The 22713-nt window shown below is 38.7% G+C and overlaps 1 protein-coding gene across 1 annotated transcript in view; it reads right to left on the bottom strand.

Annotated features, from left to right (window-relative positions):
- Positions 1–4266: 4266 nt before the first annotated feature.
- Positions 4267–22713, bottom strand: part of MAP1B (microtubule associated protein 1B) — a 78297-nt gene continuing 59850 nt past the window's right edge. The window contains exons 4-7 of the mRNA XM_048503755.1: positions 20408–20548; positions 10797–17031; positions 8257–8495; positions 4267–6619 (exon numbers count right to left, since the gene is read on the bottom strand). Coding sequence (XP_048359712.1) covers positions 6464–6619; positions 8257–8495; positions 10797–17031; positions 20408–20548 — 6771 coding nt within the window. The 3' untranslated portion in view covers positions 4267–6463. The remainder of the gene's footprint in view (positions 6620–8256; positions 8496–10796; positions 17032–20407; positions 20549–22713) is intronic.

Consider the following 22713-nt stretch of genomic DNA (forward strand, 5'->3'; position numbering starts at 1 on the left):
CCATACACAGCTGCAGACCGACACAAACAAGACCATTCAGAACAAGAGAGAGGAGTGTGTGTGTGAGGTACTTCTCAGCCAGGAACAAGACTTTCTCTCCATGGGTTGGAAGAAGATATGGCTGCATGCAAACATGTGGGCATCCTGGGACTTTAGAACTGCACTTTGATTACAGCCTAGTCTTGTATGACTATAATGACTAGTTCTGGACAGCCAGAACTCTTAAGCCAGGGGTGTCAAACATGCTGCCTGAGGGCTGGATCTGGCCCGTTGAGGGGGCTTATCAGGTCTGAGAGCCAGCTGAGGCAAGCCTCCCTGCCCCCACCCTTGATCTGGTGTGCCTGCTGGGCTCACAAGGTCGGATTGGGAGCAAGGGGGAGTTTGTCCGAGCTGGCTCGTGGGCCTGATAAGCCTTCTCAAGGCAGCCACCACCCCGCACTGCCAGCTCGCCAGTCAAGGCACCTTCCCAATGCCTTTCTGGGGCCAGCTGAGGCAGGCCCACCCTCCATCCCCCGGACTCAACCAATTTACATTTATGTTATATCTGGCCCTCGCAGCTGATGAGTTCAACATCCCTGTCTCAAGCTAATTCGGTGCAGAGAAGCATTTCCCTCTCCCCCAAATGTTCAGGGTTTTGATGCTGCATTTTGATGTATTTTTGCAAGATCACAACAAATAGGTTTTTCTTTAAAAATAGCAAACATCTTTAACAAGGCGAGTAATGCAACTGCAAATGCTTTGCAAGAACTGCTTCTCCCTAAACTGTTTTGAGTGGGTTGCTCAACTAGTAAATGGGAAAAAAATGCACTTTTTTTTCTTAAGCACAAATGTAACAATTTTCCATTGCTAATAATGCCAGACCACAAAACAGTATTGTCCCTTAAGCAAGAATTTCTAGTTGCATGTGGGCAAAAGCAAGGCTTAGAATATCAAACTCCAAAATGAAACATAACTTCTTGGAGGTGGAGGTCTTGGGGCAGATATTTCCTTTAGCAAAATTATTAGAGCTTGTCAATTCAGTTTCAGAAAGTGCCTAAACCACTTAAGCTATTGAAGACAGTTAAATACATTCATATACACATTTGGAGCCATTCATCACAGTATGCGAAGTGAGAAAAAAACGGGAGAAGTATGGGAGATGGAATTAGAAGGCAGGATCTGTTGCCAGTAGACCCACTGTAGGAAGATGAGAAAGCACATCAAGAAAAGCACATTAAGCTTGGAAATGGACTGTGATCTTGACTGAAATTGTCACTGTATTAGTGATGTAGTGCTATTATAAAGAGCATGATTTGGGGAATATTACCAATAGATAGAATGCCATCACTACCTTAAGTAAGTGCTCTTAAACACTCAAATAGTGACACGCAAAATCAGATTAACCAATCAGTATTGAACCATGCTTCTAGGAATCTGCTATTTTTGGTACTTCCTGGTTGACTGGTACTAAGCTAATTGTGTACAGTGCTGACCAACACAATTTAAGTAGTTACACAGGCAATTTGATCAAGAGGAGCCTCTTTTTTTTAAAGACAGGTGTAATTTAAAAGTGTGGTGGAAAAAATGCAATTTGGTTTTTTATTTATACCCTCTTAATTTTTCCCCTTTTTCAGAAGGCTGAGGCAGATTACTTAGACTTGGATGTAACAATTCTTCTGAACAAACAAAACGTACTTATTTTGTGTGGAACAGGGGATTCACCAATATGCCCACAGATATAGTTTTCTGCAAACCTCTCCCCACAAAAAAACTTATCTGGTGGGTCCCATGACCATTAAGATCCAGCTTTCAGGAGCATGGGCACTACAAGCAGGAGGTAAAAATTAGGGGGCCCTTGCTGTGTTGTGGGATCTTTCGGTCCAAGTCACAGAGATTTTCATATAGGAATAAATTAACTAACAAGCATGGATAAAGGCTTTTTAAAAGGTCTGTGATAGCCTAGAAAAAAGTGCAGCTCAACAATAAGCAAAGTAAAACAACCCCAATTTCATTTTTTTCCTTGTACAATGAACAAACATCATGGCAATAAAGTTGTTAGAATGAAAAAAATGTGAAAGCCAAATCTGGGTCCCATTTCTCCTAATTTTCATTAATCTATTTTCATTGGACTGCTGATGTATATATGACCACATCAAACAAAAATTGGGGGGTCAATGTACTAAACACTAGTGAGAACGAGCACAAATTACACTGCATGTGACTCACAGCACAAAAAGCTGTCTCAAAGTCATCCAGTAGGTACACACAGTGTCCCAACACGTGTATAAAATAATAGAGACAATATTTCCTAAATAGACTCACTAGCCTTCTATCCAGTGGTGGGATTCAGCAGGTTCGCACCACTTCGGCAGAATCGGTTGTTAAAATGGTGCTTGTAAACAACCAGTTGTTAAATTATTTGAATCCCACCACTGCTTATATCGTTTCCCAAATCACTTGAAAATATATCAATATCATAGAAAGTGTAACTCATACAACAATTTGATTTGATTTGTATCGACTCTGTATTCTTTTATACACGTATTGGGACACGATATACATAGGACCAGCTGGAGTTGCCACTTCTGGGAAGAAGAGGTTGTTTCTATTTTGCATACAGAAGTGCAAATGTATCCATGTCTAATACTGAGATTTGGGATTAACTGGGGGTAAAAGGTCAGACTTAAAAAAAAATAGTCCTGCTAAAGCAGACCAGATATCAACCACAATAGATTAATCACCATGTTCCTTGCTCACTGTTATACTCTCCAATTTTGGGCAAATTATCCAAGGACTGTGCTTTCAGTCTATAAAATGTTTAAAGTATGCTTAATTACAAAATACAGAAAAAATAATTTTAAAAACCAGTTCTGCGAAGTTGGTTAATAAGTGGAACATGTCTTTAGTAACATGCAATGGCATCCTCAGCAGTTACACCCTTCAAAATCCACTGACTTCAATGGACTTAGAAGGGTATAATTGTGCTTGTGTTGGCACAGTTGGTATCCTAATGCTGCAGTTCTATGTCCAACATACTTTTAGCTAAGCATGCATACCTTTGCTACTGTGCTAACACAGCAAGCAGGATGAGATACAGCAGCTGTGCCTAATACAATGATGTCATGCGGTCTCATCCCCTGTGGACAAAAGGCCTGTCATGTTTGTACCATATCAGCAACTTCTGTGGATGTGCTACAAAAAGCGACTATGAAACCAGGGAAGAGAAGGGGGTGGAGGTTCACTCAAGCACCAACATGAGGGCTTTTTAGCTAATACAGTGCTGAGTGCGTCAACCTACAGGCTACTCGGAAGGGTAATCTTACCCTACCTCTTTTGTGCAGGATTCAGCTGAGGTAAACTATCATTAGGACTAAGATGCTGGTATTAGAAATTAGGTGTGTATCGGTATGACCTCAGCGATTTCTTTCCACAATACATTTCCCTTTGTCTTTGTACCACAATCATCTGGATTTTTTAAAATGATTTAGCCACCCCAAACCTATAAAGACTTTCACATATATTGGTCCAATTAAAAAAAACGAAATGCAAGTACACATGTGTTTGAAGGACCATGGTGACATAATAAATAAAGCAGCATTGCTAAAAATGTCAAACAAAAATAAAATATTAGAATTTCTTTTTTTAAAAAAACACATAAAACTTTTGACAAACAATCTTTCACAGCGTTAACTGGGCTACATGGCCCAAATTAAAAAGGTAGTATTTTTAAAAAAATATAAAAACTAGCAGTGCAAATGCACATCTATTAAACAAAGCAATAGAACAATAAACATTGTTAACAATGGAAATACATTACACAATACAAAATAAAATGCTGTAAATGTTCATTGCTTAATGAACTGAAAGCCCTCTGCAAAAAATAATTAGCACAGAATAATGCAAATTCCTACTGTAGATGAAAAGAACTTGTATAAATTCCATAGAACGCTGCAAAGTAAACCATAGTGGCAATCATTATACATACAGAGCACATGCTGTTCAGTGCTCATAATCTGCTAGCAATAGTAATCTTTCTATATGACTTCAGCTATCTCAGATTCTTTGATGATTCATCTCTTTGAGCCAAAATTATCTCAACCGAATAGCAGGTTTCAAATTAAGTATTGTAGGTTTTAAAACAGAGGCAACAATGAAATCTGAATAATTCATGCATACCGTGTTTCCCCGAAAATAAGACGGGGTCTTATATTAATTCTTGCTCCAAAAGATGCATTAAGGCTTATTTTCAGGGAATGTCTTATTTTTTCCATGATTTTGCACTCCCCATGTGACCAGATCAGCTGGTCTTATTTTTGGAGTAGGGCTTTGGTTTCAAGCATCCTCCCAAAATCCTGACAAATCATGCTTAGGGCTTATTTTCGGGGTAGGTCTTCTTTTCGGGGAAACAGGATATTTGCATGGTTTTTCTGATTTGATATAATATATTCCACATCTGCTGGCCGCAGAGAGAGCTGAACAAGGTACTGAAGCCCCAAGTCTATAACCAGTAGGAATCCACCCCAGCAACATCTCTGGCTTCTGAGACTGACCAGAGAATTGGTTTAACAATCCGCAACATCTCTCTCTCTCTCTAAACTTTAAGAACTAAAAACTAAAATTAAAAAAAATAAAGGCAATGTTCTGAGGAAGCTGAATTTTGTGGTCATGATTAAAGGGATCTGTAAATATTAAGATCACTAACTGTTTGACTAGCTTGAGCTAGTTTCACTTAAGCAGTCCTGGGAGAGAGGAAAAGCTTACTAAGGCTGGCCCCAAACAGCATCATCGGAACATGCTCTGTAAGATCACATGCATTGTCTCCAAGGATGCTGGTGTAACTCCTCCTGGCAAGCAGATTTAATTGGTTTTCTTGAAAATATTGCTGGAGTGTGAACAATTTCTTGGGTTGCCCCGTTCTTGGACTAGCCCTGAACTCCATGGTTCAAAGGGAGCTAGTTTCGGTCCAAAGTTCTTTGATTGCTAGCACATGATTTGTTAGTGTGCTCACTGCAAAATAATCCTTGGCATTTAACAGTGTTCAATAAATATGTGACTGCCACATCATACTTCATTCTCACCAGAACTGCAAACAACATCTGTCTTACAAAACGACTAAAAAATTGCCTTCACCTGAATTTTTTTCCTTTTCATTTTCCTGTAAATGAAACTTCGGTTTAAAAATTCATCTATTAAAAGTTCACGCAAAGCTAAAAACATTCTCCTGTACAATATTCATTCTTAAATTAACAGTCAACGTAATGTCAGACAAAGGAAGATTTTAGAAGACTCCCCAAACTTACAGAGAACCTTTCTGCAAAATTCGATATGTTTTTGTTAAGTTTTATATTTCTTATGCTGGACACCCTTTCTGATATAGGAAAAACAGGGACAGAGGGAGAAAACAAACTTCAAAAGGAAAACGCTTGCTGTTCAGGTGTACCAATGAAGTGTTCAACTTGCATACATAATTCATAGCACCAAGCTGTTTGACCAATCAGAGAAGTTTCCAGTAACACACATGCACACGCATACTTCTGTACTGATGTAACTATAATCCTACACAGATGTTTTATAAACTTGCTATCTTGCTTAAAAAATAAGTGCATCAAGTATCTTTGTACATTCAAGTCACTTTCTAAGGCAAATTATCTACCATAGGTACTCCCAACTGCTTTGGTTTCTTGCTTCAGTAAACTTGACTGTGACTTGGGTGTTTCAGCATGCAAGTTTGTCAAATCTGAGTGGACTTGATGGATTTTTTTTCACTGGGAGCATGCCTTAGAGCAAATATTTGCATGTTAAAAGGAAACAAGTGAATAGTGCTGAATGGGGTTCAAACTACTTGCATATATCACCTAAGGGAATTATGTTACCCGAGAATGAAGCATTAGAAGTGAAGTTGCTTATGGCAGGTGAATGTTCTGGATTATATGTCCCTTCAAAGCCTCGCTCAGTTTCACATAATTTTCTAGCTAATTTGTTACTAAACTAAAAACGCCTGCTCTTGTGAGAACTCAAACTGATGCGATCATTAACCTTTCTTTTTGCATGATGGCAGACTACAGGAGGCAGTACTACAGATTGCTGCTTTGACTGTAATGCAGAAATGATTTTTTTTCTCCTCTACATCTCTCTCACACACTTTCTCTCCCTGTGTTTCTCTCAAGGGCAAATGCCCCTACCTGACAGACGTCAGCAGTGTTTTCTAGTGCATGGTTTCCAAGTGTTCAGTGGAAATGAACCTGGATCTGCAGATTTTGCAGTAATTTGAACCCTATGGTGGGAATATTGTTATTCCCCTTAGCAATCAGCAAAGACTGAAAAAAGATTAGTGACTTGCATCACTACGTTACAGTATAGCATTTTGCAGGTGTATATATAGTTCAGCAGCTGAGTTAGATGGATTATATTTTTAGAAAAGGTGTTTTCAAATTGAAGAATTTCTGGAAACAAAGTTTAAGGTTGTGATGCATTGCTTTTTTTTTTACAGTTCAATCTTGCATGCAGGGAAAGATTCATCTTGCATAACAACAGTGCTGCTGCTTGCCAAAACCATGATGTTAAGGTCCTGTTGTTTCTCATGGGTCTCTTGATACCATTCCCTCATCACCTCTGAGTCATGGGTTGGAATTAAGGTCACCTGCAACAAGGAAAGGGAGAACATTAATAAAAGGAATTATTCCCTGATTAGTCATCATGTGGATACTGACTGGAAAGCAGTCTTAAGTATGGGGACATATGAAGGATAAATCGGTCCAGAAAACCAAGTGATATGAGAAGTTGGTATGTTTCCAGAGATGTTGCAAAGCCTCAGCTCCATCCTAAAGGCATATTGTCCTTACTTGGACCTAGTCTAAGAACTGGGTCATGACTCAATGGTAGAGCATAAGGTTCTTATGCAGTAAGTCCCAGGTTGAGTTCTCTTTATGAAGATCAGGTAATAAGAGCTGTGAGATGCTGGAGAGTAGCAGCCAGTTAGAATATATACACTGACCTTGACAGACTAAAGTCTGATTTCAAGGCTGCTTCCAGAAAATGACACTGGTGATTACGGAGGCTCTACAGTCTCAATCTACATAAAAGAGAAGGCGTATTGGTGACAACTAACTTGTAAAAGAGCTGCGCAGATGTGCAAGCAGACGGGGTAGGCAGCGCGAATGCAGGCACATTGTATAACGTAAAAGGGATGGTGCCCGCAGACCACTTTATAATTAAGGTAAGGAGAACTGGTGATGGCTTACTTTTTGAAGAGTTGTGCAGGATCATGAGCAGAAGGGGGTCTACATCTCTTACCCTGGGAGGATTAGCATCCTGCAAACGCATCTGCATGTTGAATTTTAATGTTTCATGAAAAATGCGGAATTGATCAGCAACAGTTTTCTAGAGCCCATGAGTTGTTTTGTTTTGTTTTTGCACAATGGGCTTTATTGCTAGTCTTCTTATTAACATACTAAATTGGAAAGGTGTACATGAGCAGCCCCTGAGCAGAGTCTGTTACCATGTAGACAGTTGTGGAAAAGCATTCTACATTAGGAAACATTCTGGCAACTACAGCTAAAAGTTTGTATTGGTTTTAATCAATATAATATTACAGTGATTCTCAAACTTTTGGAAGTAGGACTCACCTTTAAAATTACTATATTTTGGATTCTTTTCAAAGTAACTCCATATTTCTTTCCCTCTTCACCACAAAACATTCAAGAATTTCCACATCTGCTAATATTGTGTGTGTGTGTGCGCGCGCGCACGTGCATGCGTGCTTGCGCGTGTGTGGAGAGTTGAGGCTGATTTCAAATAGCAAAATTCTAGGAAAACAAGAGGTTGAATCCTTCTAAATAGCTGTAGAGAACTGACCACCAACATAGTTGTTTGGCTATGAGTTCAGTTTGAGGACAGAATCCAGTTCTCCTAATATTCCCTTCATGGCTTAAGAAGCTGTATTTGGCAAGGTTTTGGTAATATTCCAATTGAAGGGTTCGGAATTAGTTAATAGCAAATGATCAATCATTGTGTTCTCCTAAAAAACACAAACATCTGCAAATGATTAAGAAAAAAATAGTTTTACTATGTTGTCTTTAAATAGGGTCAAATTTATTACAGGGCTTTTTTAAAAAAAGGAAGTTATCCTTTTATGAGGAAACTTTTTTCACTTTTATTAGGTAAAGCTTGACAATAGAATGTTCTGTCTATCTGACATCTTTTGAGGTCTTGGCTTAAATGTCTGTTCCAGTTTTCTCTTATTTTTAGACGTTAATATGTTAATACTATAGAACCTACCTGCATGTTGCTTCCCCACTGGGCTTTGCCTTCCAAAAGGGAGTCCAAGACAGCCCTGCTTGGCTCTTCAGCTGTAGGGTCGTTCCCACTCACTACGTAGTAGGAGGACCTCACCCTCTTGAAAAATTCTACATCGACATTCTTGCTATTGCTGTGGTTGGGAATATAGACCAAATCCAAATACACCGGTGGTCCTGGAGGCACAGCTATAGACTTTGTTGACTTTCCATTTCCAGGTCCTTTAAAAAAAAATAACGCAAAAGTTTTGTCTGAGTTCTAGATAATTAAATATTACATGTATGTATGTAGGTTTATTATGTTGATGCCATGGGCCATAACATTACACACATGGACACATGATTAAAACAAAACAATACAGGAAAATTTTACAATCACAATACCGTCACAACACCACTCAACCAAAAAAGGAAGAGGATAATATAAAATCCAAGATATCCTAATAGGATTCAATGAAAGGTAAACATATATATATTCATTCTTGGTTAGCATAAATAAATTTCCATCTTAGCCTAATTGACAGAAGTATAAAAGTAGCAACCATACGGGTAATAGTTGGAGTAACACCAACTCTGACAAAATGTTGACACATGTAATCTGCCATTTTGACCCCAGAAACAACAAACTATGAGTGTTTGATAGAGTGACTTAGATGAACATGACTTAGAGATGAACCCGCTAGACCATTTATGTTGTTTTTATTCTATTAAGCCTAAAGGCATCCTAAAATGCGATCATCTAACACATTATTTATTCTATCCTTCTAAGGAGCTCAGGATGATGAAATATTTTCATCATTACAGTTCAATGAAGTAGATTAGGGTAAGGGAGGCTGGGTATATATATAAACCTTTAATGGCATAATTAAAACAACAACAGCAAGATAACAGCAACTATGGCAACACCAGTGTGATAAATACGATCTTCAATAGTGACCGTTTGCTAATAACAGAGCACAACAATTTAGCCAACGCTTCTAATACTCTTGCAGATCCACAATCCAACAGATCCACAATTGATAAATCAGTATAATCAATGGGGTTTCTTAGTCAAGGGCCTAGATATTTATTTCTAGCTAAGTCATGTAACGGGCAACACATGTTGGATTGATTCATCATAGGTAAGGGAGACTGACTGCTCTAAGATGTCCCAAAGAACGTTTTGCAGAATGGGAATTTATAACCAGGTCTCCCTAATCCTAATCTAATATGCCACTACACCTCACTGGCATACCAATATGGCAGTGACTCTCTCCTAGCTCTAAAATAATATCGAAGCCCACATAATAATAAAAACAAGGAAGAAAAATATCCCTGGTCATTACAAAATACACAGTACAACAAAATAAAAATTTATCTGTGGATATTTCAAATTACAACTGACAAAATCAGAGCTTTTCACAGAGAAGGTGTGATTATTGAACTGCCATTTAAAAAAAGAAATCATATAAACCCCTTAAGGAAGCCTTTCTATGTATGTCAAAATGGGAAGGATTAATAAAAAGATAACCAAAAACAAAAAAGGAGGGAAACAGCGTGGAAATACAAAACATGACATACAGTTCTATGCCACCACTGTACTTCTTCAAAAGAGAATACCAGCATGTGAAAAATAAACTAGAATCAGTCGTAACAATGACAGGACATGCCTGAACCACCATGCTATTTGTGGCACAAAAACAATTGATCACCTGAAATAAGTCCCATGTGGACTCATGTTTGGTTAGTTTTCTTTTTAATTTTAACCATGTTGTAACCTGCTATAAACTCTACCTGGTTGGGACTGGGAAGGATAAAATTTTAAATGCATTTAAATGCATTTTAAAACTCTGCTTAGGACTGTACTCTCAGTTCTCCTTTTCTATCCAGGTGCCATGTGGCCCTGTGGAATGGAACTAGAATTTCATTTCTAAAATAATAAATGCTGTGGATCACAGATTCCTGGAAATCGTGTCCCCCACCCTAAAATTTGAAAACTTAAATACGGTTACTCTTCTGAAAGCAAAAGACATTCTGTTGTGTGCCCAAGACAATATTCATTTAACATTCTGGCTTTTATCATTTTGGTGCACCTAAGGAACCTTATCCATCATGATCAATCCCATTTCCCTTTGCCTTACTGTTCCCAAAATAGCAACAATGTGCATTAGAAACATGGCATCCTACTCTAGAACAGTGAAGCAAGGCATCATCAGGTTCTACCAGTGTATAGTGCAACAGAGTAGAGATATTTCTAGCATAAAAAGTCACCAGATGTGCATCTTAAAGTGAACGTATGCTTGGGCCAGGGATATCTGGTGTGCACACAGAGATTTTAAAGATGCTGGTACACTGTTCACAATATTTACATCTGGAAACACTGCTGTAGGAAATTCCAGCAATCATGTAACATGGAAAGTGCAGATTCACTTTGAGTCATCCACTGACCGTCTCTTTAAATTTTGCTTGTATATCATCAGGTTTGAAGGTACTTGGTACAAACAGACATTAGCTCTATAGATTACCACTGAACATTCTTCTTACCTGCAACTGCAGTCTTTGCAGACTTTGATGCTGTAGTATTGGTTATATTCTTAGTTTCCTTGTCTTTTTCCTCAGTACGTGAAGATTTTATTTCTGGAGTAGAGATGTTTTTAGCAGCTTTCTCCACAGATTCCTTCTTCTTTGGAGAAGCTGTTCTTGAAACTCTATCCAACCCACCAGGCTTTGGGGTAGCAATCTGCTTTGATTTGCCGTCACTCTTCTTGGAGGGAGAGGAAGACTTGGTCTTTGTGCCCTGCTTTTTAGTTTTTGTCTTCTCTTTCAAATCTTTCCGCAAAGGTTTACTTAAGTTCTGATCAATAGGTAACGCTTCTGGGTCTACCATTGAAAGATCAGGGTGTCGTGGGGAAGGGCTACGATCTTGCAGTAGGACTGGAGGAGGGTCTATGTGTTCATAGGTAATGGTTTTATCTGTTGGAATAGTTTCAGATTCATCTTCAGAATCAATATTAGCATCTGCTGTAATAGAAGGACATTCTTCTGTTTCAGGAGGCACATCTGAGTCAGTCTGTGATGGAGCAGACTCACTGACTGAAGTTGGAGGGGTTTCACCACATAGGCGCGCAGGCTGCTTGCCTCCAGAAGGGGGCTGTGCCCCTCCAGACTGAGTTAATGGCTTCTCTTCTTGTTCTTGAGATTGCTCTTCACTTGCAAACCACTCTAAGGGATTAGGGTTAATAAAGGAAGGTGAAAGTTCTGTCTTAGGATGCTTGTATTCACAGGAAGAAACCAAACATAAATCAACATCTTGACGGGTTTCTGATTTTTCAGAAACAAAGTACCTGTCAGCCTCATAGTGGTAACTAGCAGTGTCAGGTGATCTGGTGGTCTTCCCAGACACTTCATATGAATAAGGGACAGTCTCAGGCGATTTTCCGTTTCTTCCAGTGGTTTCATAAGAGTAACTGACAGTCTCGGAAGATCTAGTGGTTTTCTCAAAGGAATAATCAAAGGCTTCTGGTGACTTGGAAGTTTTCTCTGTTTTTTCATAGGAGTAATTATCATCCCCTGGTGTTCTTGTAATTTTCCCAGCTGTAACATAGGAGTAGTCAAGGACTTCAGGAGACCCACTGACTTTTCCTATTTTTTCATAGGAATAGTTAATAGCCTCAGGTGATCTAGTGGTTTTTCCAGTTGTGTCATAAGAGTAACTAAGAGCCTCGGGTGATATGGCTTTCTTAACATCTTTCTGTTCTGTACAGGCTAACAACTCTTGACTTTGGGCCATTAAAGGATCTTGAACTACTGAGGTATGATAGCCCAATGATTTATCTGGGGACATATGCAATGATAAGGGAGGTGAATGGCAAGCAGCAGTTTCTTTCATCACAGGAGGGGAATCTGAGAAACTAGGTGAGTATAGAGGAGATGATTCCCGTGGGGTTAATGAAGATAAGTCAGACTTCGGTGAAAGTTTTTCTCCCAAACTGTGCACTTTTTCTGTTGGGAATATGGAGTGCAGTTGCATTTCACATGGCTGTGTAATGCCTGATACACTTTCTTCCTGCAGTGGAGAACTTGCCTGTGACGGTGTATGGGCAGAGGAAGAAGAGGGTGACGCCTCAATCTGAGATACGGAAATAATTTCTGAAATATCTTTCTCATGGCCATAACTTGTTTGGTCTGTGGGTGATATTTTATGTGGGAAAGAGTGATCCTGTATGTCTGATGGACTATAATCAACTTCAGTTGGTCCATTTTCAGATATATGATACATAGCAGCACCCACTATGGGATGTTCAGGAGACTGTCTGCTGAAGTCCATAGCCAAAGACTGCTCAGGAGAATCCTGACCAAATTCTACTGACATAGTAGATTGTTCAGGAGACCTATGATCTTGTACAGGTGTCCTTGATTTTGCTGTTTTAGGGGAGAAGTCAGGAGAAATGGACATAGGTCTTGGACACTCTTCTTTAGATGGAGACATTTCAGTTTCTTGAAATGTTGTGGGTGTTTGTACAACAGATACAGAAAGAGAATCATCTACTTCAGTAGAATGAGGAGATCCTACCTCAGCATGCAGTGAAGGAGATACATCATCCGTAGTTGGTTCTGGAAATGAACTAGTAGCAACCGATGCTGTGGAAACAGATGCCACTCCTTCAATATGTGAATAAGTGTCTTCTGCAACAACTTCATCAACAGGTGTTGCAGATTTATCAGAGACTGTACCTTCTGAAATTGACATTTTGGTGTCCTCTTTGAAGCAGCTGAAATGACTAATATCTACCTGTGTGGGAGAAATATCTCCTAGCTTCCTTTCATCCAAAACCAATGCAGACTGAGTTTCTGAGGATTCTAAATCATGTTTTTTCTTTTCTAGGTCAAAATCTGATTTTGATGTTATAAACTGCATCTCTTTTTCCACTTGTTTTTCTTGGAAAACACTCATAGAATGGATTTCAGAAACTGAGCTCTTTTGCAAAGGAGGCCCATCTGTTTCACTTTTCTTTTCAAACGGACTTCCAGTTTCTCTGGCTGGAGATTTTACATCAGCAGTCAAAAATGTATCATATGAAGACTCTGAACCAATCAGGGGCGGGCTTCGCAAAGGGGAAAGCACTTTTTCAAAAGGTGATTCAGAGTCAGGCACTGGTTCATCCATTGGACTTATTCTGTGTTTCGCAATATCATCTTTGGCATCATGAACTTCAAAGCTTATTGGTACTTCTGATGCTTTCACAGGCATTGCAGATGGCAGATTACTTGACTTTTCATCTGTAGGAGATTGATAATAGGGTGTGTGACCAGCACTTCCAGCAGCTGATTGGGAAGGAGATATCACTTCCAATGTTTTATCTTCCGGACTAGTGCAGCGCTCTTCATGGATTTCATGATGCTTATCAAGCAGTGATGTGAGAGCTGCAGTTTCAGTTGCCACTGCAATCTCATTAGGAGTTAAAGAAAAGTTCACACAACGTTCACTGAGAGGGGTTTTAGCAACTGGTGATAGAACGGTTGGACTTTCATCTAGGCTTCTAGTTGGGCTGTGCTTCTCATCTGAAACTTCTGAAATTTCTAATTTATTTGTAGATTTAACTTTGTCTTCTCGTTGGTGATATGCATCTTGTAAGGAAGATTTGCTGAATTTGTCTTCCTCTAGGGAAGAAGGTGGTGAAATGGTAGAAGCTGAAACATTGTAGTCTTTTCCTTCAGTGGCATCTGTTTTAGAGCCTTCCGATAACCCATTGAAAGCATCAGGCAGTGGAGAAAGTTTAGGCCTAGTATACTCTTGAGAGTACAATGCTGACTCATACTTAGTAATATTAACATATTCCTGGGAAGGTGATTCACTTTCTTCATTATTAGTTTCATCACTCATCACATCCCTTGGAGTCGACATTTCATCCATTGGAGTTGGCTCACTGGATATTTCAATAGTTGACTGTGTATAACCTGAAGTAGCAGTAAATTCTTCAGGCTGGTCTTCTCTGTTTTCTTCATCTGAAACAGTCACTTCACTTTCTGAACCACCAGGTAAAGTTTCATCATGAATTGAAGATGCTGGCTCCTTAGCTGGAGACTGATGTTCTGGGTGCTTTGTTGGAGTGGTTATATGCAAGCCATATTTATCATCAGTGTCTCCAGCTTCTGCAGCTTTATCTACCACAGCCATAACATAATCTTCTTCAGCGGCCATTTTTTCAGTTTCCTCTTCCTCATCTCTGACATCCTCTGTTCTGCTTTCTTCCTCAACTTCTTCCTCAGTTTCTTCTGTTTCTGCTTTTTCAAATGTTTCATCAACATTTTCTTCATCTTGCTCTTCACTTTCCATTCTAAATGCTGCCTTGTCATTGTACTTTAGAGCATTCATTTTGTCATACTCATGAATTCCAGTAATTGCTTTTTCAGTTTCCTGAGTTTCTACTGTATCCTTTGTGCCTTGCTTTTTGATGCCCAGCAATGCATCTTCTTCCTCACCTTGTTCTTCAGCTTCCTCTGTCTCAGCCTTTTCTTCATAGTCACCAGCCTCAGAAGATTCTTCAAACCCTGTTCCCTCATCTTCAAATTTTTCATTGTCATCAACCTTGTCTTTTTCTACAGGTTCTAACTCCTCGGGAGTTTGTTCACATTCTCCCTCAGGTTCAGTGGTAGTTATTCCCTCATCTGGAGAATCTGCTGGCCCTTCGGTTTTTTCTTTCTGAACTTCATAATCCTCTTTTTGTTCTATATCAGTTAATTTCCCTTCATTTTCTATTATATCTACCTGAAGCTTTGATTCTTTCACAACTTCAACTTCTTCAGCTTTTAATTCTTCAAAGTCTTTTGTTAAATCCTCTGGTGAAGACATAAGTGACCTCTCAGCTTCAAGTTCCTTTCCCGTAGTTGCTCCACCTGCAGCTGCTACCGTTGCAGCAACAGCTCCCAAAGTAGCCACTGCAGCTGGTGTTTCAGTAACCTTTGTCTCTTTCTTCATTGGCTTGCTTTTAACTTTTTCCTTTGGTTTCCCAAGAATTCCACTTTCTTTTTTGACAGAATCTTCCTTCTTTTGTGACTTTGGCTTTGTTGAAGTCTTTTTTGAGTCAGGCAAAGAAGCAGATGTTTTCTTTGTTTCTTTAAGAAGCTTCTTTGAGTCTTTCTTGGATTCCTTTTCTTCCTTTTTAATTTCCCTTTTCTCTTCTTTTTTAGCTTCTTTTGGGGGAATGTCTCTCTTTGATTCTTTTTTAGATTCTTTTTTCACATCTTTCTTGACATCTTCCTTTTTAGACCTTTCCTCTTTCTTAGCAGACATTTTCTCTTCCCTCTTAGACACCTCTTTCTTTGGTTTTATTTTCTCCTCATGCTTTTCTTCAGATTTTACTTTCACTTCCTTTCTCACATGCTTCTCCTTTATCACTTTTGGTTTGACATCTGCTGCTTGTTTTTCAGCTACTTCAGATTTTACAAGCTGCTGTTCCTTAGCTGACAGATCCTTTTCTGTCACAGAAAGCCTTGTCTCAGCTTTTGCAAATTTATCTCTTTTTACGGTGGTTTTTTCTTTACTTTCTATTTTTTCGCCCTTTTCAGGTGGACTAGATTTCCCTGTTTCAGTTGCTTCTTCTCTCGATTCTTTTCTGACTGTCTTGCTAGACAGCAATTTTGTGGCAGGTTTCAAACTTTCCTTACTGTCCGTCCGCTGCTTAGGTTTTGCTTGCTTTACTGCTGGACTAACCAAGTTACCAGCTAGGTCTTTCTGTGTAACTGTTGGTTGCTTAAGAAAATCTAAATGTTTGAGTTTTTCAAGTCCATCTAGTATGCTATATTGAGTACTGTTTCCCGGGAAAAGAACTCGTATTATTTTCTCAGCAGGGTTTGCGGGATGCCATACAATCAAAGATGAGATTGATGTCAAGTAGGAAATGGGAATGTCTATCTCTTGACCATTTGGTAACACCAGATCAGCTTTATCTTTACTTGTGCCAGTCCACTGATGCATAAAATAATTGATCTCTTTGCTATTTTTGACAGGGTTGAGCACATACATCTCAAGCTTTCCCACTCCCATTTTTTGAAAAAGGATGATAGGATCAATGGTATTTCCTACACTTCTGAAAAGAGGTTCTGGTTTCATAGACAGCTTATTTAAATACTGTAGTGTGAAACAGGCTTCCTCCACACTTCTTTTTAACCGAAAATTTGGATTAGGGTTCCCCAGGCTGTCAGGTACATTGAGAAATATAACTCCCAGGTCAGGTGAAATTAGATTTTTCATCCAGTCACTGTTGGTAGTAGAACCTTGGGACTGTTCCTCTTCTAATTCTGCTATTTTCCTTTGTAGCATACTATTAATTCCTGGCAGGTTGTCATCTCCAATATGGGTGAGCAGAATGGAATCCACTCTGTCCAAATGTCGAATAAGTTTCCAGAAGCAAGATTTTCTTTCTGATCCTCCATTAATAAGCATGTTGAATCCATTAACCGCAAATAATGCAGAGTCTCCCCTTCCACCGGGGAAAATGTAACAGCAAGGCTTAGAAAGCTTCAGAAAACCTCCTGATGTTGGTGGCTCCAAAATATCAAAAGGCGATGGCACTTCCACTGATTCTGACAAGTACTCTGTAAATTCAGAAAGTCCTTCCATTTCGGGCAAGATAGAAGAAGAGTTGAGTTTAATGTTGATGAAGTCTTGAAGATTGTGCCTATCAAGGTTTGAATTTTTCCAGTCCCCTTCCTCAGGACAAAAAAGTGTTAAGCTGGCTTTGTTGGCAGGGTGTGTAGTACTCAATAATTCTCCAATCTAGGATTGTAAAAAGAAAAAAAGTTTGTGTGAATTTTAAATTAATCATAATAGCTTCTCAAAAAACTAAATTAATCGTATCAGCTTTTCATAAAAATTGTATCAGCTTTTCAGTACCCACATAAAATATAAAACCTTGTTATGTTTTCCTTGAAAGAGATAGAAATCATGCATATTCTGCAATAATTCTAAAAAAACCCCACACAACCTCTAGACTCTGGTGGGTGATAGACATGGGTGATAGACAACATTCAGCACGGTGGACCACACAAACTGTGGCTTTGTACAGAGTCTTGCCCTGATATTCTCCCAAGACTCATAGAAAGTTATATAATCACCAATACTTCTTCAGATGCACAGTGAGCATTCTGTTTTCATGCCTTGCAATGGTATCTTAAATTGAAGTGAACAAATAGTGCTGTGCTGGTAGGTGAAGGAGCACAACCAAACATCATAATACGCAACCAGCTCCATCTCTCTCTTGCAGAACCCACCCCAATTTGCTTGACTCCCCTCCAATTGACATCCTCATATATATAAAGGCCTAAATATTCTGCTTCATCCAATGTAATGTACAGGGAAACTCCAACACAGAGGAACAAACATATGCATAGGCACTTGGATCCAGGTGAGAGTTTAGAGAAGACTATAGTCAATATTTTAAAAGGCTGGTTTAGATTAGGCTGCTTCTGGTTTATGCTGTAAACCTTGGATTACAATTGTAATTATGTTATTAAAAATAAATGTATTATAAATAGTTTATCTGATGTGGATTTAAGTCTTTGTTGCCTGTATTTCAGTAGGTTATATATTCTAGTGAATAATTTTGAAATTTAAAACTCAGCCACACAATACCATTAAAGATCTTTTGAATCTTCAGTGTACATAAAAATAAGATAGTAATGCCAGTTGAACAGCTGCATTGTGTTCTTTCTGATGTCACTAAAGATGAGAATACAATCCAATTTATAGGAGTATAGACAGAACATATCCTAATGGCAGGTGTTGTTTTGCCTGGGAAACCAAAGTGCTACTATAAAAATGGCAGAGAGCATAAACAGTCTAAAATAAAAGAAAATGCCAAGAAAAAGTGCCTGACCTTCAAAAAATAGTAAAAGAGATACATTTATTCAAGGCTATCTACATTTTAAAAAGATTTCCTATGAAATAATTGGATTCAAGTTGTCAAATATAATCTCTGACATGGCTGCTCCTCTCCTGAGAAACCTGCCTAACAATGATCAAAAGACATCCTCCTCTAGACTTGTACTCATTTGGCATTTTGTTTTATTTCAGTGTTGCGCTCATTCTCCTGCAACAAATGTGTGCATGCCTCATACACATACCTCCCCTTTAATAAATGCGTAACTTTTATTGCACTTGAATGCCAAAATAGGTCCAAATAAACAGGAGTCTTGTGGCATCTTAAAGGTCTGTCATCAGCTTTTGAGTACTACAGCTCACTTCTTCAATAACAAAGCTTATGCTAGAATAAAAAGCTTGTTAGTTTTTAGGGTGCCAAAACTCCTTTTTATTTTTGCCACAGCAGACTAACATGGCTAATCACCCTCTTTAATACAGGTCCTGACAACCCAGTTGTCTGTGGGGGTAAGAATACAGATTACAACCATAAGGCCTGCATAGAGCAAGTTACAATAGTCTAGCCTGGAGATGACTGTTGCATGGATGACTGTGGCCAGGTCAGACTGGGAGAGGTAAGGGACCAGCCGGCATGCTTGGCAGAGGTGAAAAAACGCCACTTGAGCTTGAAAAATAAAGGAATAGGAACAGTGGTCAGGAAAAGGAACGCTGTCATACTTCTGTTCCGACCACTCAACACACATTTTGTACTCCTTTAACAAGGTCAAGCTGGCTGTGTGCAAACTCTTAATTTTCTATAAAGGTGTAAAGGGTCCAAAATGCAGATCTCTAAAAAAATTATTCATGTGGATGTATCCTCACAATTTAACTGAAAAAGTATCAGCACAGAAACAAATTAAATGTAGACTCTACTGCTACTTAACAGTGGATTATTTGCTATGGATAAATTATATATACTTGACCAGGTTTGAAATATGTAGCAAAATTTATTTAGGAAATATGTTGATATTCAAGAAATTATAATAATTACTATCTCACAATGCAATATAGTAGGCCAGAATCACAGACAATGACTATAGGAAACAGCTTGAATTAAAAAACAAAAAGCCTTGGAAATGTGGAGGCTGCATTTGCTCAAATTCCAGAAACTCTGAGATGATTCATGCTTCCCTTTTTGAAATGAAGTACAAAAAGTATAATGTTTAAAGACCAAAAAGAAGACACTTGAAGACAGAGGTGTAGCTGGGCCAAACTGCACCCGATGAGCATTTTATATTTTCCGTACCCCTGCGGCGCCCCTCCTTCTCACACTTACCTTAGTTCCTTTTCTATCTGAGAACTTGTTCAGGCTGCAAAAGGCCTGTTCTCAATAAAAACGGTCTAATGGAAACTATACTTCCAGGAGACCTTGTGAGCCCCAAGGTCTCCTGGGAACTGTAGTTCCACAGGCCGTTTTTACTGAGAACAGGCCTTTTGCAACCTGAAAAAGTTCTCAAAAAGGAAAGGAACTAAGGAAAGGGGAGAAGGGGGCGCCACGGGGGCGGGGGGTGCCACGGAGGGGGAGGGGAAAGGTAGAGGAGCCTGGGGTGGTTTTCTGCGCCCCCCAGGCATGTGCACGGCACACTCCTCTGTCCCCTTGTAGCTTCGCCACTGCTTGAAGAATATACACACTCTTGGTAGATCATGGTTGAGTGTATACTTGTAAATGCAAATTAGAATACTGTGCATACTACACTGTGATATTAATTCCAAAGGAATAGCCATATTAGTCTTGCATCAAAAATTAACAAGACCCTTCATGATTAACATTAACATTTTTTTTAATATCTAGCATAAGTTTTTATGGAGTAGAATTCACTTCGACAGGTACCGTGGGGTCCTCGCTAGGCACAGACAGGAAGAGGCAGTGAGCCTTCTTCACATGGATCAAAAAATTAACCCTGTTGTTTACATTTTTATAACCTCATTCATATACATTTTTATAACCTCGTTTATAACCTCATTCATATATACATATACGTGTGTGTTATGTATATACCTAGTGAACAACCATCCCATGAATCTGACAAAATGGACAGTTGCCTGTCACATGCTAAAATAAAATCATTCTTTAAGATTCCATTGTGACTTTAGATTATTATTCTTTTATTAATTGTTTTGAGAAAACTGTTAAGAAGTGTTGTATAAATCTACAAAATAAATCATGTTGCAGATGACAAGACTCTTAATAAAAGTCACATTTAGTTTTATAAGCAGAAGATGTTTAAAAACAAACCTCTTGGTCAGTGAAGATCTCAATGAAGTTTTGAAATGAGAAAGACCCTGATTGGAGAATAAGCTCGCCAGTATTTTCAAAGCTCTGCCCAGTTAGTACCAGGAGCTTGTGCCTTGCAGCATCTGTGATCATTAAACGCACCTGTAGCAAAATATAAATACAATATATTTAACACATGTCCAATACCTCCTCCTTTCTGTAGAGTCAGTGGTTCACTTCTCTTTAGATTTAAATACAAAAGTCTATACATTTTGGTTGTGACCCCAATCTTAGACCCTTACAATGCAATCCTGAGTAAGAGGGGAGGAAGGGTTCCTAAAGCAGTGTGACTCTTGTGCAAGTGTAGATGCTACCTCACTGTTGGCATGCAAGCCTATAACCAGACAGGGGGGGCATGCTGCCTGCATCTACCCCCGCCTCCAGGCAGCCGGGTACAGTGCAGGCTCACTGTCCATTTGTTCCTAGGGTTTTAACCCTAAGTTTTCAAAAATGACTAAGCTTTGAAACAGCTTTCATGGCTGGTGTTTTTCCTCAAGAGATGCGACTGAGAAGCTGTGCTTCCTTTGTCAGACTTCAGCTAGTTTTGGGGTTGAATCTGACATGAATGTAACTGAATCCTCTGAAAATATTTTTTCACCATCAAAGCTCTTTCTAGTTATTGTTTATTCTGCATGCTGACAGTCAATCAATTGTTCTAAATAATTCCATCTCGTGCTCTGAAAAAAGCAGGATTGACCTGAATTTCTGCTTGAAGGCTCACCATTCAAGGATACCATTAAAAAGCATGGAACAGTAGAACATCTCATAATCAGAAGCAAATCCCATGTTGCTTTGACACTAATTGTGTTGGGATGTAAAGCTATCCTTGGTACATCAAGTCCATTTACTGTAGGTCTGTTTCAGAAGACAACACTGAGAAGTACATTCAGCAGCCTGATGAATGCCAGTTAAATTTCATCTGTTTTAATTACATTAAATCCATTAAAGAATGTAATTCTCTTGCTTTATTGTTTCCTGTGTTGAGTGGCAAAGGTCTGGAATGTCTGCCAGATTCTGGTACAAAGTCATTAGAATTTTTTTGAAGGAAGGAAGGAAGGCTGATTTATAATCACTGCTACATGATTGCTTTATTAGATTCTTTCATATTTTATTGATATCTGTGGATGGTATATAGTGATTGACACAAGAGGAAATACAAACATAAAATAACCACTAAGTGCATACTTTCAGAAATTCTACCAATTTGTAAAGTGGGATATCTCCATGCAGACACTTTGGGTGCTCAAGTGGTGGAGGCCAGGGTAGATCTTTATGAGATCACCTGCTTTTGCTGAAAAATAAAGGAAGTTGGAAAAATATTCAGCGCTCCTGCCATAATAGTTCCCTGTAATATAGCTCCTGTAATATAGCTCCTGCCATAATAGTTCCCTGTATGTGTAACTCCTAAGGATGGTTTAGCCATACTGGATCAAAATCATTGACTGGTTGGTTAGTAGGAAAGGGAAATCCAACTTGCTTTGTTATAGCCTTGATGAGATTTCCTGTTTCTTATAACCTAGTAAAATGGAATTGGAAATTTTATATAAAGCAGTTAATTAGAAAAGGGGGTATTAAGTTTAGTATAGGTGGTATCATTTTGTAATTATATTGCCGTTTCATTGCTGTTTCTTTCAGACTATAGTCTTGTTATTGGGCTATCCATTTATAACTGAACCACCTTTTGTAAGCAGAGTGACTTGAAGGTACCTTGGTGAACTGCATGAGAGACTAAACTTGGCTCACCAAAAAGTTTTCAAATTAACAGTTTAATTGAACTCAAACTTTTAGTTGCATGTATCTGATTTTGTTCTTTGTTGGATCCGTATGTATGTATGTATGTATGTATGTATGTATGTATGTATGTATGTATGTATGTATGTATGTATGTATGTATGTATGTATGTATGTATTTCTAAGATGCCATTCATCAAGACACAGAAAAGGCACAGAGCCATAAAAATATCAAACAAGATTAAAAACACGCATACATATGTACACAACAAAAACAATTAAAACAAAAACAATTAAAAAAAATAAAAACAAATGAGAGAAAGGTGAATAAGAATGCCAGACAAAATATCAAAATCTTCACCTGCTGACTGAAGATAGTACTAGAAGGGGCAAAAGAATCTTTCTTCAGTTGCCACCCATCTAGCCTCAAATGACAGGACACCCAAAGCAGGCTCACTGAAGATGGTCATAGTGTTAGGACAGGTTGATGTGGGAGTAGGTGGTCCTTAAGATATGTGTGTCCCAAGCCATAGAAG

This window comes from Sphaerodactylus townsendi, linkage group LG07, assembly GCF_021028975.2.
Source record: "Sphaerodactylus townsendi isolate TG3544 linkage group LG07, MPM_Stown_v2.3, whole genome shotgun sequence".
In the NCBI taxonomy this organism is placed as follows: Eukaryota; Metazoa; Chordata; class Lepidosauria; order Squamata; family Sphaerodactylidae; genus Sphaerodactylus; species Sphaerodactylus townsendi.